This window comes from Oncorhynchus nerka, linkage group LG27 (assembly GCF_034236695.1).
Source record: "Oncorhynchus nerka isolate Pitt River linkage group LG27, Oner_Uvic_2.0, whole genome shotgun sequence".
Classification (NCBI taxonomy): Eukaryota; Metazoa; Chordata; class Actinopteri; order Salmoniformes; family Salmonidae; genus Oncorhynchus; species Oncorhynchus nerka.
The window spans coordinates 8,698,435-8,715,570 of NC_088422.1; the positions used below are offsets into that span (position 1 = coordinate 8,698,435).

The window sequence follows — 17,136 nt, forward strand, 5'->3', positions numbered from 1 at the left end:
CTCTCGTCCCCCCCACTCATTAATATGTATAATTCCAGACAGTGCAGTATATATTATAACAGCTCCTGTTTTGTATTATTATCATATATTCCAATAGTGTATTGGATTCGTAACATTCAAACAGTGTATAAACAGAAGTGACGTTGACACTGTGCTAGTTGCCATGAAATAAATATTCTATCCTCGTTATAGCCCTGGGCTACCTACCTCTCTCTCTCTCTCTCTCTCTCTCTCTCTCTCTCTACCACCCCCAAATCCCTGTCCTCCACATCCCCTGGCTTTAATCCCAGCCCTCCTAACACTCCATATTCTCAACCTAAATTAAAAGGCTGTCTCCCTGTTTTACTGTGACAAAGTGTCTGTACATCTGTGTTAGCCACTCTAGGGTGGCTGGAATGTGTGTTTTTTTCCCCCTCTGTCCTCTCTCGCTCCCATTGGACTGAAGCACTAATATGCTAATATGCTCTCTCGGAGTCCCTCCCACATTGGGAACAGCTGGGCCAGTCTGTCTGTCCTACTAGAACATTCCATTCGGAGTCCTCTGACACTCAATGTTCCGCAGAGAAATTCTTAGGAATTTCAAACGCTTTCGAAACACTGTCACTTTAGTCCTGAAAAGGACACGTCAAGAACCAAAACTTTATTATCAGCAGGGATAAACACTCCAACTCTCTGTCACTGTAGTTTTAGTCCTGAGGCCTGAAAAGGACACGTTTAAGGACCAAAGCTTTATTATCAGCAGGGATAAACACTCCAACTCTCTGTCACTATAGTTTTAGTCCTGAGGCCTGAAAAGGACACGTCAAGGACCAAAGCTTTATTATCAGCAGGGATAAACACTCCAACTCTCTGTCACTATAGTTTTAGTCCTGAGGCCTGAAAAGGACACGTTTAAGGACCAAAGCTTTATTATCAGCAGGGATAAACACTCCAACTCTCTGTCACTATAGTTTTAGTCCTGAGGCCTGAAAAGGACACGTTTAAGGACCAAAGCTTTATTATCAGCAGGGATAAACACTCCAACTCTCTGTCACTATAGTTTTAGTCCTGAGGCCTGAAAAGGACACGTTTAAGGACCAAAGCTTTATTATCAGCAGGGATAAACACTCCAACTCTCTGTCACTGTAGTTTTAGTCCTGAGGCCTGGAAAGGACACGTCAAGGACCAAAGCGCTATTTTCAGAAAGGACAAACACAGTGAGCAGGGGGAACAGACCTGTTCTGCTACTGTTTATATCATCATCATCATCATCACCACCACCACCTGCACTCTCACATACACACATACTATTTAATTCTGTTCCCATGCACTGTACATCTTGGCTACTGTACATCTTGGCTACTGAACATCTTGGCTACTGTACATCTTGGCTACTGAACATCTTGGCTACTGAACATCTTGGCTACTGTACGTCTTGGCTACTGAACGTCTTGGCTACTGTACGTCTTGGCTACTGTACGTCTTGGCTACTGTACGTCTTGGCTACTGTACGTCTTGGCTACTGAACGTCTTGGCTACTGAACGTCTTGGCTACTGAACGTCTTGGCTACTGTACGTCTTGGCTACTGTACGTCTTGGCTACTGTACGTCTTGGCTACTGTACATCTTGGCTACTGTACATCTTGGCTACTGTACATCTTGGCTACTGTACATCTTGGCTACTGAACATCTTGGCTACTGAACATCTTGGCTACTGAACATCTTGGCTACTGAACACCTTGGCTACTGAACATCTTGGCTACTGAACACCTTGGCTACTGAACACCTTGGCTACTGAACACCTTGGCTACTGAACACCTTGGCTACTGTACATCTTGGCTACTGTACATCTTGGCTACTGAACATCTTGGCTACTGTACATCTTGGCTACTGAACATCTTGGCTACTGTACATCTTGGCTACTGAACATCTTGGCTACTGAACATCTTGGCTACTGAACATCTTGGCTACTGAACATCTTGGCTACTGTACATCTTGGCTACTGTATGTCTAGAGTATATCTGGTCACAGCGATTCTTACCTGTTCAAACATAATATGGAAAGGAAAGATATTACATAAAGCACTTAGACAACTAAACTAGTTGATACATAGAATAGACTGGGGAAATAAACACCGTCCACATCATAGAGTAGACTGGGGAAATAAACACCGTCCACATCATAGAGTAGACTGGGGAAATAAACACTGTCCACATCATAGAGTAGACTGGGGAAATAAACACCGTCCACATCATAGAGTAGACTGGGAAATAAACACCGTCCACATCATAGAGTAGACTGGGGAAATAAACACCGTCCACATCATAGAGTAGACTGGGGAAATAAACACCGTCCACATCATAGAGTAGACTGGGGAAATAAACACCGTCCACATCATAGAGTAGACTGGGGAAATAAACACCGTCCACATCATAGAGTAGACTGGGGAAATAAACACCGTCCACATCATAGAGTAGACTGGGGAAATAAACACCGTCCACATCATAGAGTAGACTGGGGAAATAAACACCATCCACATCATAGAGTAGACTGGGGAAATAAACACCATCCACATCATAGAGTAGACTGGGGAAATAAACACCGTCCACATCATAGAGTAGACTGGGGAAATAAACACCGTCCACATCATAGAGTAGACTGGGGAAATAAACACCATCCACATCATAGAGTAGACTGGGGAAATAAACACCATCCACATCATAGAGTAGACTGGGGAAATAAACACCGTCCACATCATAGAGTAGACTGGGGAAATAAACACCGTCCACATCATAGAGTAGACTGGGGAAATAAACACAGTCCACATCATAGAGTAGACTGGGGAAATAAACACCGTCCACAAAACACCCTATAGCACTAGACCCTCAGAAGCTGTGTTGGTAGCTAGAGTATGGCTCAGCGAAGGCTGTTCTCTGCAGTACAAACTACCCTATAGCACTAGACCCTCAGAAGCTGTGTTGGTAGCTAGAGTATGGCTCAGCGAAGGCTGTTCTCTGCAGTACAAACTACCCTATAGCACTAGACCCTCAGAAGCTGTGTATGTAGCTAGAGTATGGCTCAGCGAAGGCTGTTCTCTGCAGTACAAACTACCCTATAGCACTAGACCCTCAGAAGCTGTGTTGGTAGCTAGAGTATGGCTCAGCGAAGGCTGTTCTCTGCAGTCCTATTTGTCTCACGTTCGCCACAGTTCCCCTTGTTACCCAGTTCCTTTGCTGACAAAGTTTACAACACTATATGATTAAAGTGAGTTTCAGTAGCCTACGCACGTACACACACACACACACAAAACACACACACACACACACACACAGCACTTTTCCCTGTCCTCAGTTCTCTTCAAACAAGAAGTTAGATAAGTTACACAGTCTAACTCACCTCTTACCAGCTGTGTTATGTAATAAAACGCACAAACAGACAAACTTTCACTATCATACCACTGCACTTATCAATGATCAACCAAACAACCTCAGCCAATGACCCTTGACCCTATGCAACAGGAAGCACATCATTTTAATGGATCTCCTGTCCACAAAGGCGCCAAATAAACAAAAAAGGTACGTTGCATCAACGGTTTGCCTGCAACATCAACAATCAGGCATCAGATTGCTATATCATACGATGTGGTTGGCTGCTATGCTAAATAGATCCTCAGATTGCTATATCATACGATGTGGTTGGCTGCTATGTTAAATAGATCCTCAGATTGCTATATCATACGATGTGGTTGGCTGCTATGTTAAATAGACCATCAGATTGCTATATCATACGATGTGGTTGGCTGCTATGTTAAATAGATCCTCAGATTGCTATATCATACGATGTGGTTGGCTGCTATGTTAAATAGACCATCAGATTGCTATATCATACGATGTGGTTGGCTGCTATGTTAAATAGATCCTCAGATTGCTATATCATACGATGTGGTTGGCTGCTATGTTAAATAGATCATCAGATTGCTCTATCATATGATGTGGTTAGCTGATGTGCTAAATACCTATCCACGCATTGTGACATCTGGCAGGCGACTGCAACGTAGTCAGGCTGGAACATGGCCATAATCGTTTTATATCATTATAGCTCCTAATAGGTGCTCTTCTTCTCTTCTTACCTTCAGCCGTGGAGCGTGTTTCTCTGGCGCCACCACCAGGGCGGTCCACACTGCCCTGGCTGGAGCAGCGCTGGAAGGGCACACTGTGGCTCGGACCCTGACCCAGGCCCTCCAGGATGGGGGAGAAGTCGGCAGAGGAGTGGGAGTGGGTCGAGGACGAGGAGTGGGCCGAGGAGTGGGAGTGGGCCGAGTGGGTGGAGGAGAAGGGATCTGAACATCCCCCCGTCCTGAGAGAAGGAGAGCCAGTGCTTCCTCCATTTTTCCTCTTGCTCCTGGCGATCTCAGCGAAGGAAGTGACCCGTGGCGGAGTGGGAGGGCCGAGGGGGACGGCGCCCTCACTGAGATGAACAGGGCAGCTCAGCATGCGCTCCAATGAGCCAAGCCGAGGGGGCGGGGACTTGTCCAGGTTCCGGTCGTAGCTACGGGATTGGGGAGTCCCGCCTCCGATGGGTCCTCGGTCAACCACGGGAGGGGAGATGTTAATGTACACCTGTCCCTCGATGATGAGGTCTGAACAGGCTCCGCCCATCTGCTGCTGCTCCCTCTTCTTTCTCTCCTCTTCCTCATCCTCTTCCTCATTTTCATCACGCTGTGGAGAGAGAGGGACAGAGACGGGTTAGATCCAAGATCACCAAGCCTCCAATAGCCACAGCCACTCCACTTATGCCGGTACAACAACAATGATTCAACTGGTCAACTAAACATCAAGACTTTTCATTAATTTAATCTTCACCGTAATATTTTCTCTCCGATTCAGTAAGTTACTGATGTTACCTTTAAGTCCCAAGAGATACTTTTGATGACAGAATATGTCCTTGAGAGCCACACGTGTTTTATTTATTTATTTATTATTTAACCAAGCAAGTCAGTTAAGAACAAACTCTTATTTACAATGACGGCCTACACCGACGCTGGGTCAACTGTTCGCCGCCCTACTGGACTCCCAATCACAGCCGGTTGTGATACAGCCTGGATACGAACTAGAATGCCTAGTAGTGACGCCTCTAACACTGAGATGCAGTGCCTTAGACCGCTGCACCACTCTGTGGCCCCAATAATAGCATGGATATCCTCAGACTGCAGCACTGATAGCTACTGTAAATAGAACTATCTTTATTGGGTCAACAACACACCCACTGAAGGCATGTAGACAGAATCTGGGACAGACACACTCTCCAGGAATACACTCTTACAGGATTCCCAGCTGCCTCAGTGCAACGGTAATAGATGGTAGTAATGGTCTATTACGTCGCCTGGCCCGGGACTTAAACCAGCAATTAAACGTGCCAATTCTGTCAAACAAACAGGTGTAATGTGTTTCCATTCAAAAAGATGGCCGCATTAAGCTATTGTTATTGTAAATAAGAATTTGTTCTTTAACCGACTTGCCTAGTTAAATAAAAAGGTACTAAAAAAAACCTGATTAATGATTAATTAAAAAATATATATTTTCACTGAATCAGGGATAGTGTACACAGACACTTCGGCTTTACAGCCTTCTTTAATGTGTAGGTACAATTTAATTTAAATTCAAAACAGCATTTATAAAGAACGACAGACGAGTAGCAGTTGGTTCTAATCAGGGTTGATGGCCCCTCTTGTCTACCTGTATACAAATTAGTCACAAAGAAATACAGAATCATGGGCTATGGGACCAGGCAAATCAACCACCCCAGGTGTCCGCTCACCTAAATACATCATGTCAATTCATGAGACGGCCCACCACAAAGAACATCAGGCACAGCCGTTCATAAATATGTGGGGCCAACTCAAACGATATGTAAAATCTGATATGGACAGTGTTTCCTGTATAACGGACTAAATGTGGCTTATAGGAAGGAGGAGGAAATATAATTATTTGTTTAAACTGTGTGGAGATACAGAATTGAATGTATAAATCCACATGGCTTCTCTTCGGAGTTATTTGTTGTCATAGTTACCTCCTCTACCGTGGTGGATGAATGTTTTTCCCCATCCTGACGCGACCTAATACATGAACAGAAGGATGTGGTTCTGTACCTCTCAACTGGTGAGGGGATATCTTTACGTGTTATAGTGGGGTTTATGTTTTCCAAGGCGTACTTTCAAACAGCGGGATGTTTTTATAAATCTGATCACAAGAACATCGTAAAATATCAATAACTCTTGAAATAATCTGTCTGGAAACAATCGTTGGAGAAATGACAAAGTAGATGTCCTAACCGACTTGCCAAAACTATAGTTTGTTAACAAGAAATTTGTGGAGTGGTTAAAAAAAAATCAGTTTTAATGACTCCAACCTAAGTGTGTGTAAACTTCCGACTTCAACTGTATCAACTCCTTTAGTAGTGAAAATTATACATTACTTTACCGAATAGGTTCTAGAAGTCGGAGGTCAAGGAGGGTACAGTACCAGTCAAACGTTTAGACACACCTACTAACCAGATGGGATGGCGTATCGTTGGAGAATGCTGTGTTGGCCATGCTGGTTAAGTGTGCCTTGAATTCTAAATAAAATCACAGACAGTGTCACTGTCAAAGCACCCCCCACACCATCACACCTCCTCCTCCTTGCTTCGCTGTGGCAACCAAACATGCGGAGATCAGCCGTTCGCCTACTCTGCATCTCACAAAGACACGGAGGTTGGTTTCTCTGCAGAAATTTGACCATGAAGGCCTGATTCACGCAGTTGATGTGGAGATGTGTCTGTTATTTGAACACTGTGAAGCATTTATTTGGGCGGGAATCTGAGGTGCAGTTAAATAGGGCTGTCTTCTGATTGGTTCAAACCGCATTAAGAAGGAAAGAAATTCCACAAATTAACTTTTAACAAGGCACACCTGTTAATTGAAATGCATTCCAGGTGACTACCTCATGAAGCTGGTTGAGAGAATGCCAAGAGTGTGCAAAGCTCTCATCAAAGCAAAGGGTGGCTACTTTGAAGAATCTCAAATATAAAATATATTTTGATTTGTTTAACAATTGTATGGTTACTCCATGATTCCATCGGTGTTATTTCATAGTTGTGATGTCTTCACTATTATTCTACAATGTAGAAAATAGTAGAAAATAAAGAAAAAATGTAGAATGAGTAGGTGTGTCCAAACTTTTGACTGGTACTGTACATGTACATGTTGGTAATTTAAATCTCAATCCCCACCTTCCTTGATCTCTGTAATATGAATTGAGTTGTCATTCCTTAAGTCATCAAGAGCATTTTTTTTTTACCCCTGGAAATAGTGTGTTTACGTTGTAACACTGGTTCACCTCTCCGAACCTCTGAGCTACATATCACCCCCATTTACAGAAAACAGAACTCTGTCTGACTCTTTAAAAAAAACAACGAATTATACCATTTAGCAGACACTTTCACCCAAAGTGACCTACAGTCCATTTTATACATATGTGTGGTCCAGGGCATCGGACCCTCTATCATTGAGTTTCAGGCAATATGCTCCACCAACTGAGCTTCAGAACTAACATCCTCCTCCACTTACCTGTGACAACTCTCCCTCCTCATCTTCCTCTTCGGCCTCCTTTTCCTCTCCCCCAGGTGGCCGTCTGAACAGGTAGTATTCGGTTGGCTGGGTGGTGTTGGGCGTGTCGGGAGCAGGGCTTTCCTTGCTGTGCTCGTCAGAGCAGCTGGTAAACGACGCGGAGCTTCCCACAGGGCTCGGTGGCGACTGAGATGAAAGGTCACAGGTCACCAACTTGTAGTAGTTCTGGGTGGCTACCACGAGACGGGCCGGGCTCTGCCGAAGAAGAAGCAGAAGAAGCAGAAGAAGCAGAAGCAGAAGAGGCAGAAGAAGAAGCAGAAGAAGAAGAAGCAGCAGAATAAGCAGCAGAAGAAGAAGAAGCAGAAGAAGAAGCAGAAGAAGAAGCAGAGGAAGCAGAAGCAGAAGAAGCAGAAGAAGCAGAAGAAGAAAGAAGCAGAAGAAGCAGAAGAAGCAGAAGAAGAAGCAGAAGAAGAAGAAGCAGAAGAAGAAGCAGAAGAAGCAGCAGAAGAAGCAGAAGCAGAAGAAGAAGAAGAAGAAGAAGAAGAAGCAGAAGAAGCAGAAGAAGCAGAAGAAGCAGAAGAAGCAGAAGCAGAAGAAGAAGCAGAAGAAGCAGAAGAAGCAGAAGCAGCAGAAGAAGCAGCAGAAGCAGAAGAAGCAGAAGAAGAAGAAGAAGAAGCAGAAGCAGAAGAAGAAGAAGCAGAAGAAGAAGCAGAAGAAGAAGCAGAAGAAGAAGCAAAAGCAGAAGCAGAAGAAGAAGCAGAAGCAGCAGCAGAAGAAGAAGAAGCAGGATTACTTTATTGTGCAATTAAATACAATTCTAACTTGAAATTGACTCCCTCTTTATCCCCTCGGAAAGGCTGGAGCAGAGGGCAGCCATACTACGGCGCCCATGTAGCAGTTGCCCGAAAGGCTCAACAGAAGGAGATTTAGGATTTCATACCTGCAGACAGGATGTGAGGTCACTTCCTGAGTCTGAGTGGTGGGGAGGCTGGTAGGAATTGCAGTTGGCGTCCAGATCTAGCGCCCCCATGCATGCGGAGGTGTTGGTGTAGGAGTGGAGTCCAAACGACAGGGTGCTATTGGAGGAGCAAGATGGTTGATGAGAGTTGGGGGGCTCGGTGGGGGAAGTGTGGAGGTCTAGGTAGAAAGCACCCCTGTCTCTGGCTCTTCCTGGGCTCCCTGCCTCCCCATCCAGTACAGAAGAGGTGCAGACAGAGGAGGTGTAGGAGTGGTCAGTGGAACTGTTCAGGTTGGTGGTCGTGGCAGGAGGAGGTGGCTCAGAGGAGGTCGAAGGGACACTGTTATTGATCTTGTTATAAATGGCACTGAAGTTGACCAGCATGCCATCCGAGCTGTTGCAGGACGATTCACTGCCGTAGCCCAGCTGGCATTCCAACGACTGGGAAAACTGTTCTGGGAAGTGTTCGTGAAACGTCTGTGAGACGCCGTAGCAGGAGCAGAGCTGGTGGGCGGAGCTGGAGGAAGACGAGTCAGCCTGGCTACTGCTCCTCCCACCCCCCCTCATTGGGTCTTCCTCCTCCTCCTCATCATCCTCGGCCCACTCCTGCTCTCCGCAGTCCATGGAGAGGGTGGAGCCGCTGCTGCCGTGTCGGCGAGGACCATCCAATACCAGCAGGTCTAGGCCCTCCAGGTGGGCGGAGAGATCGGAGGCAACACCCCTGAGGGAATCCCGTCCCCCAGAGCAGCCCCAGGAGTGCTTTCCCAGGGTGCTTTGCAACAGGAAGGGGTTGTGTGTGGTGAACCCCAGGTCGTGGAGGTGAAAGGGCGTGACCCCGTCTTCCTCCTCATCTAGGGCGGAGTTTGTATTGCCATGGAGATGGAAGGATGAATCTTCCAGGTAACCGTTGAGATTATCACTATCGTCTTCGTCCTCTTCCTCCTCGTCATCATCCTCCTCCTCCGTGTTGAGCAGAAAAGGGTTGTGGCGGAGCCGGAGAGGGTTGTTGGCCTGTTCCCTTGGTTTCACCCTGAGCAGAGTGTTGTCCACCATCACCTGGTCCTCCGAGTTACTGGACGTCACAGACAAATTATCGCTCCCTGTGCTGCCGCCACCTACTCCTTCTCCTCTCCCTCCTTCTCCTCTCCCTCCTTCTCCTCTCCCTCCTTCTCCTCGTTCTCCTACTCCTCGTCCTCCTTCTCCTCTCCCTCCTTCTCCTCTCCCTCCTTCTCCTCTCCCTCCTTCTCCTCGTTCTCCTACTCCTCGTCCTCCTCCTCTCTCTCCTCCATGTCCTACACACTCTCCTCCCCCTCTTCCTTCTCTTTCTCCTCCCCCTCTTCCTTCTCTTCCTCCTCCTGTAGAGGTCTGGATGAGGCTGCTGTACACCAGGGCTTCCCTCTGAAGTACATCTCGCTCAGGGAGGGAGGTGGTGGGGCTCAAGCCCAGGTTCTCTGGTTGGTTCGATCTCTTCAGGGACCCCCCTCCTCCTCCGCTGTAGCCCTGCCGACCCCCGGTCACCTGGCAGTGTACCAGGGGGATGTGATGAACGATCAGGGTCTCGCCAGACAGCTTGGAGGGCCTGTCCATGGTCCTCCGGGTATGGGGGTTTAGACAGGTTGTAGGGGAAAAGGCTGTGTAAGTGCTGGGGTGGGGGTATAGGATATGTGGAGGGATATAGGACAGTGGGTTGGTTCAGTGGTTTAATGCTAGGCCCAAGGTTCCAGGGATTGGGATGGTGAAGGAGAGGTCAAGGAAATCGACTATGTGGTCCGAGTGGTACATCTGGAAGAGAGAGAAAGGGAGGGTATGAGAGAGAGAGATGGTATATGTCATTCGGAAACGTAATGTTAACTTTCACTGCTATGCAGACGATATACAGCTATACATTTCGATGAAACATGGTGAAGCCCCAAAATTGCCCTCCCTGGAAGCGTGTGTTTCAGACATAAGGAAGTAGATGGCAGCAATTTTTTAAACTTTTAAACTTGGACAAAACAGAGATGCTAGTTCTAGGACCCCAATTACCTTGAATGAACTACAGGACAAAATAAAAACCCTCCAACCCAAAAAGGCCTGTGGGGTTGATGGTATCCTCAATGAAATTATAAAATATACAGACAAATTCCAATTGACTATACTAAAACTCTTAAACATCATCCTTAGCTCTGGCATATTCCTCAATATTTGGAACCAAGGACTGATCACCCCAATTCATCAAAGTGGAGACAAATTTGACCTCAATAACTACTGTGGAATATGCGTCAACAGTAACCTTGGGAAAATCCTCTGCATTATCATTAACAGCAGACTCATACATTTCCTCAGTGAAAACAATGTATGGAGCAAATGTCAAATAGGCTTTTTACCAAATGATCGAACGACAGACCACGTACTCACCCTGCACGTTAAATTCTACAACCACCTAAACGGAAGCGCTTCCCAAACCTTCCATAACAAAGCCATCACCGACAGAGAGATGAACATGGAGAAAAATCCCCTAAGCAAGCTGGTCCGGAGGCTCTGTTCACAAACAAAAACACACCCCACAGAACCCCAGGACAGCAACACAATTAGACCCAACCAAGTCATGAGAAAACACAAGATAATTACTTGACATAATGGAAAGAATTAACGAAAAAACTGAGTAAACTAGAACGTTATTTGCCCTTAAACAGAGTACACAGTGGCAGAATACCTGACCACTGTGACTGACCCAAACATAAGGAAAGCTTTGACTATGTACAGACTCAGTGAGCATAGCCTTGCTATTGAGAAAGACCACCATAGGCAGTCCTGGCTCTCAAGAGAAGGCAGGCTATGTGCTCATTGCCAACAAAATGAGGTGGAAACTGAGCGGCACTTCCTAACCTCCTGCCAAATGTATGACCGTATTAGAGACACATATTTCCCTCAGATTACACAGATCCACAAAGAATTTGAAAACAAAGCCGATTTTGATAAATATCTACAGTGTGAAATATCAGGTTTTCATCACAGCAGCAAGATTTGTGACCTGTTGCCACAAGAAAAGGGCAACCAGTGAATTACAAACACCATTGTAAATACAACCCATATTTGTACATCATTACAACACTGTATATATACACATACTATGACATTTGTAATGTCTTTATTCGTTTGGAACTTTTGTGAGTGTAATGTTTACTGTTCATTTTTTATTTCACTTTTGTATATTATCTACCTCACTTGCTTTGGTAATGTTAACATATCTTTCCCATGCCAATAAAGCCCCTTGAATTGAAGGTGTGTATATATATATATATACATATATATATATATATAAATAAATAAATATGAGAGAGAGAGAGAGAGAGAGAGAGAGAGAGAGAGAGAGAGAGGGGAGAGAGAGACAGAGAGAGAGAGAGCCAGAGAGCCAGAGAGAGCAGAGAGAGCCAGAGACAGAGAGACAGAGAGAGCCAGAGAGAGAGCGAGAGAGCCAGAGAGCCAGAGAGAGAGAGAGAGAGAGAGCGCCAGAGAGAGAGAGAGAGAGAGAGAGAGTGAAGAGAGAGAGAGCGCCAGAGAGAGAGAGAGAGCGCCAGAGAGAGAGAGAGAGCGCCAGAGAGACAGCCAGAGTAAACACAACAGGCAGATACTCTACACTGTCACATAATTTCCACCACCATATGATATCTAAAGATCTTAAGCGACTTGTGAAGCTGTTAAATAACAAGTCTTCTCATACAGCAGGGGAGTCATGAGTCACTGCCATGTGAGGTGGAAACAGTCAGACAGGTTCTCACTCACACACAGTATGAGCTCACACATCTGATCTTCCACTCTCTCATACTTTCATTGCTAACATCTAATCAATGCCGTTGGATATGTCTACGGCTATAGACAGGCATCTCATAAACTCCCTGGCACAGGGCGGTGACAGGTGTCAACACGGGCAGAGAGGTGGCCGCTGGCAAGTCTAATCCACACTCAACACCTACTCGGGAGTAATCCTGGATAGATTAATTCTAACTCAGACATAATCCTAGATATATTTATAATCCCAATTGTTACAGAGACTGACAGTGCAGGTGAGGTTAGAGACAGCAGACCAGTAGCTCTATCTGCTCAAACACACACACACACACACACACACACACACACACACACACACACGTCAAATCCATTCAATTTCAAGGGTCAATTACAGGTCTATCTGAAATGCCTGAGGCAGAAGGGAGGCACAGACAACAACACTGACGGAATCCCCACACCCCACTTCCTGTCTCTGAGCCAGCTACAGTGAGTCATACAGGAAGTTGTCCGAGGATCATCCCCCTTACGTAAGTCTGCTCTCCCCCTCTTCAACGCCCCCCCTTCAACAATTATCACTCCTTCTCCATTCATCTCCATCCAACTTTCAAAACAAACTTCTCTCCTCCATTCTCCTTAACAAGAACCTAGTGTCTCCTGACATAACAATGTCCAGCGCACGGCCATCTAGTTAATCAGTTACCCAGCAAACATACAACCTTTTAAATACCGTCCTAAACCCACAGTTGCAGCTACACTGCTGCAGTGTGTCTGTATGACCAGCTGTTCCCAGAGAAAGAAAGTGGTCAATGCTAACAGGATTAGCCTATTAGCTTAGTTTAGCACTTTGAGGACAAGCCATCACCCACCACACCAGATCCTCAAAGCAATAGCCTAGCATATTAGCAGTCTAAGGACAAGCCAACAGTCACCACACCAGATCCTCAAAGCAATAGCCTAGCATATTAGCAGTCTAAGGACAAGCCAACAGTCACCACACCAGATCCTAAAAGCAATAGCCTAGCATATTAGCAGTCTAAGGACAAGCCAACACCCACCACACCAGATCCTAAAAGCAATAGCCTAGCATATTAGCAGTCTAAGGACAAGCCAACACCCACCACACCAGATCCTAAAAGCAATAGCCTAGCATATTAGCAGTCTAAGGACAAGCCCACAGTCAAACCACACAAATTCAGCCTGAAGCTAACCGCATTGGCCTAACGTGTAGCACTCACCCACCCCACCGTTGACTCTTCAAATCAAAAATCAAATCAAATCAAATTCAATTTGTCACATACACATGGTTAGCAGATGTTAATGCGAGTGTAGCGAAATGCTTGTGCTTCTAGTTCCGACAATGCAGTAATAACCATCAAATGAGATTAAGGGATTGGCTGAAGGATCAGATTGTGGTTAACTGTCCCGTACTGTTTTTTTTAAAAGACTAGAACGGTACAATCCCTGCTTAGTGTCGGCTACTATCTTTGATGGCTATATTGTATCACAATCAACAGAGGTAGTAGTAGCAGTTCACTCTGACATGCCTTATGTTCAATGCCATCTGCAAGAGCACACAGCAGTAGGGAGTTATCGGTGTTTATGATAACTCAACCGATGCATTATCACACCATTATAATGCATTATTGCCTACCTTGGGGCAGCAGGGTAGCCTAGTGGTTAGAGTGTTGGACTAATAACCGAAAGGTTGCAAGTTCAAATCCCCGAGCTGACAAGGTACAAATCTGTCATTCTGCCCCTGAACAAGGCAGTTAACCCACTGTTCCTAGGCCGTTGTTGAAAATAAGAATTTGTTCTTAACTGACTTGCCGAGTTAAATAAAATATAAATAAAATAACACTTTTTTTTTACTAAAGTCAATAAGTTTTAACTAGTGTTCCTCTGATGTGACATTCTGTTCCTTTTTGTTTCAGTGGAGGAATGCCAAGGAACAAACAACCAGAGTCATGGGATAACAGAGTGAAACACACGGATAATGTCCCAAATGAAGAAACACAAGGATAATGTCCCAAATGAAGAAACACAAGGATAATGTCCCAAATGAAGAAACACAAGGATAATGTCCCAAATTAAGAAACACACAGATAATGTACCAAATGAAGAAACACAAGGATAATGTCCCAAATGAAGAAACACAAGGATAATGTCCCAAATGAAGAAACACAAGGATAATGTCCAAAATGAAGAAAGAAACACACGGATATTGTCCCAAATGAAGAAACACATGGATAATGTCCCAAATGAAGAAACCCACAGATAATGTCCCAAATGAAGAAACCCACAGATAATGTCCCAAATGAAGAAACACACAGATAATGTCCCAAAATGAAGTAGTACACTATATTGAGAATAGGTAGCCATTTGCTTTAAAGTTAAAACCACATAGTCTGAAATAAACATCCAGAGAGCTTCTGTATTGCCCAAAACACCCCCTCTATTTACATGAAATAGTTCGGTCCTGCCCCCCAAACCAGGAACAAACGGTAATTGCTAGCAGTGAATTGTGAGTGAGGAGTGCCGGTGGAGCATCATGTCTCAGCTTCCTAAAGAAACATCGGTCTTCCCAAAAACGAAAAGGAAAGAAAAGGCAGGAGAGAGAAAAGAAAAAGGCGACAGTATGTCACCCAATTTTTCACAAAAGAAGGTGGGTGTCGTCTGTGGTGGAAATGGTCCTGTTAGCTCAGGCCCTAGTGAAATATGGTACTTTTGCTCCCCTAACATTAGTTACTAAATACCTTCACAGAATTTTCTGAGTGTTTACATTTCACTCCTCTTTTAGCCGACATTTAATCAATGCAGGCAAACTATTAGCGAGCTATTCATACTAAATCAGTTGTCCCTGCCTGGTGCCAGGCCCAACAGATACAGCTTCAGACTCACCAGCCCTGTTTCCCCATCCCCCTGAACCAGCCCTGTCTCCCTATCCCCATCCCCTGAACCAGCCCTGTCTCCCCATCCCCATCCCCTGAACCAGCCCTGTCTCCCCATCCCCATCCCCATCCCCCTGAACCAGCCCTGTCTCCCAATCTCCCTGAACCAGCCCCGTCTCCACATCCCCCTGAACCAGCCCCGTCTCCCATCCCCCTGAACCAGCCCCGTCTCCCATCCCCCTGAACCAGCCCTGTCTCCACATCCCCCTGAACCAGCCCCGTCTCCCCATCCCCTGAACCAGCCCTGTCTCCCCATCCCCCTGAACCAGCCCTGTCTCCCCATCCCCATCCCCTGAACCAGCCCTGTCTCCCCATCCCCATCCCCTGAACCAGCCCGTCTCCCCATCCCCCCTGAACCAGCCCTGTCTCCACATCCCCTGAACCAGCCCCGTCTCCACATCCCCCTGAACCAGCCCTGTCTCCCCATCCCCCTGAACCAGCCCTGTCTCCCCATCCCCATCCCCTGAACCAGCCCTGTCTCCCCATCCCCATCCCCTGAACCAGCCCGTCTCCCCATCCCCTGAACCAGCCCTGTCTCCACATCCCCTGAACCAGCCCCGTCTCCACATCCCCTGAACCAGCCCCGTCTCCCCATCCCCCTGAACCAGCCCCGTCTCCCCATCCCCTGAACCAGCCCTGTCTCCCCATCCCCTGAACCAGCCCAGTCTCCCCATCCCCCTGAACCAGCCCAGTCTCCCCATCCCCTGAACCAGCCCCGTCTCCCCATCCCCTTAACCAGCCCAGTCTCCACATCCCCATCCCCCTGAACCAGCCCTGTCTCCACATCCCCCTGAACCAGCCCTGTCTACCCCACCCCCTGAACCAGCCCCGTCTCCACATCCCCCTGAACCAGCCCCGTCTCCCCATCTCCCTGAACCAGCCCTGTCTCCCCATCCCCCTGAACCAGCCCTGTCTCCCCATCCTCATCCCCTGAACCAGCCCTGTCTCCACATCCCCCTGAACCAGCCCTGTCTCCACATCCCCATCCCCTGAACCAGCCCTGTCTCCACATCCTCATCCCCTGAACCAGCCCTGTCTCCACATCCCCTGAACCAGCCGTGTCTCCCCTGAACCAGCCCTGTCTCCCCATCCCCCTGAACCAGCCCTGTCTCCCCCAACCAGCCCTGTCTCCCCCCCCTGAACCAGCCCCGTCTCCACATCCCCTGAACCAGCCCCGTCTCCCCATCTCCCCTGAACCAGCCCTGTCTCCCCATCCCCTGAACCAGCCCTGTCTCCCCATCCTCATCCCCCTGAACCAGCCCTGTCTCCACATCCCCCTGAACCAGCCCTGTCTCCACATCCCCATCCCCCTGAACCAGCCCTGTCTCCACATCCTCATCCCCTGAACCAGCCCTGTCTCCACATCCCCCTGAACCAGCCCTGTCTCCCCTGAACCAGCCCTGTCTCCCCATCCCCTGAACCAGCCCTGTCTCCCCCTGAACCAGCCCTGTCTCCCCATCCCCCTGAACCAGCCCTGTCTCCACATCCTCATCCCCCTGAACCAGCCCTGTCTCCACATTCCCCTGAACCAGCCCTGTCTCCACATCCCCCTGAACCAGCCCTGTCTCCACATCCCCTGAACCAGCCCTGTCTCCCCATCCCCTTGAACCAGCCCTGTCTCCCCATCCCCCTGAACCAGCCCTGTCTCCCCATCCCCATCCCCTGAACCAGCCCTGTCTCCCCATCCCCTGAACCAGCCCTGTCTCCCCTGATCCATCCCTGTCTCCCCATCCCCTGAACCAGCCCTGTCTCCCCCTGAACCATCCTGTCTCCCCATCCCCCTGAACCAGCCCTGTCTCCCCCTGAACCATCCCTGTCTCCACATCCCCCTGAACCAGCCCTGTCTCCACATCCCCATCCCCCTGAACCAGCCC

The 17,136-nt window shown here is 47.3% G+C and overlaps 1 protein-coding gene across 7 annotated transcripts in view; it reads right to left on the reverse strand.

The window, feature by feature from the left end:
* Nucleotides 1-17,136, reverse strand: part of LOC115111149 (AP-4 complex accessory subunit RUSC2-like) — a 77,311-nt gene that overhangs the window by 39,098 nt on the left and 21,077 nt on the right. For all 7 annotated transcript variants that reach the window (XR_010461423.1, XR_010461426.1, XR_010461425.1 and 4 more), the window contains exons 2-4: nt 8,526-10,325; nt 7,586-7,840; nt 4,109-4,697 (exon numbers count right to left, since the gene is read on the reverse strand). Coding sequence is in view for 3 of the 7 variants with exons in the window: in XM_065011361.1 (XP_064867433.1) it covers nt 4,109-4,697; nt 7,586-7,840; nt 8,526-10,130 (2,449 nt within the window). In the remaining 4 variants the exon portion in view is untranslated. The remainder of the gene's footprint in view (nt 1-4,108; nt 4,698-7,585; nt 7,841-8,525; nt 10,326-17,136) is intronic.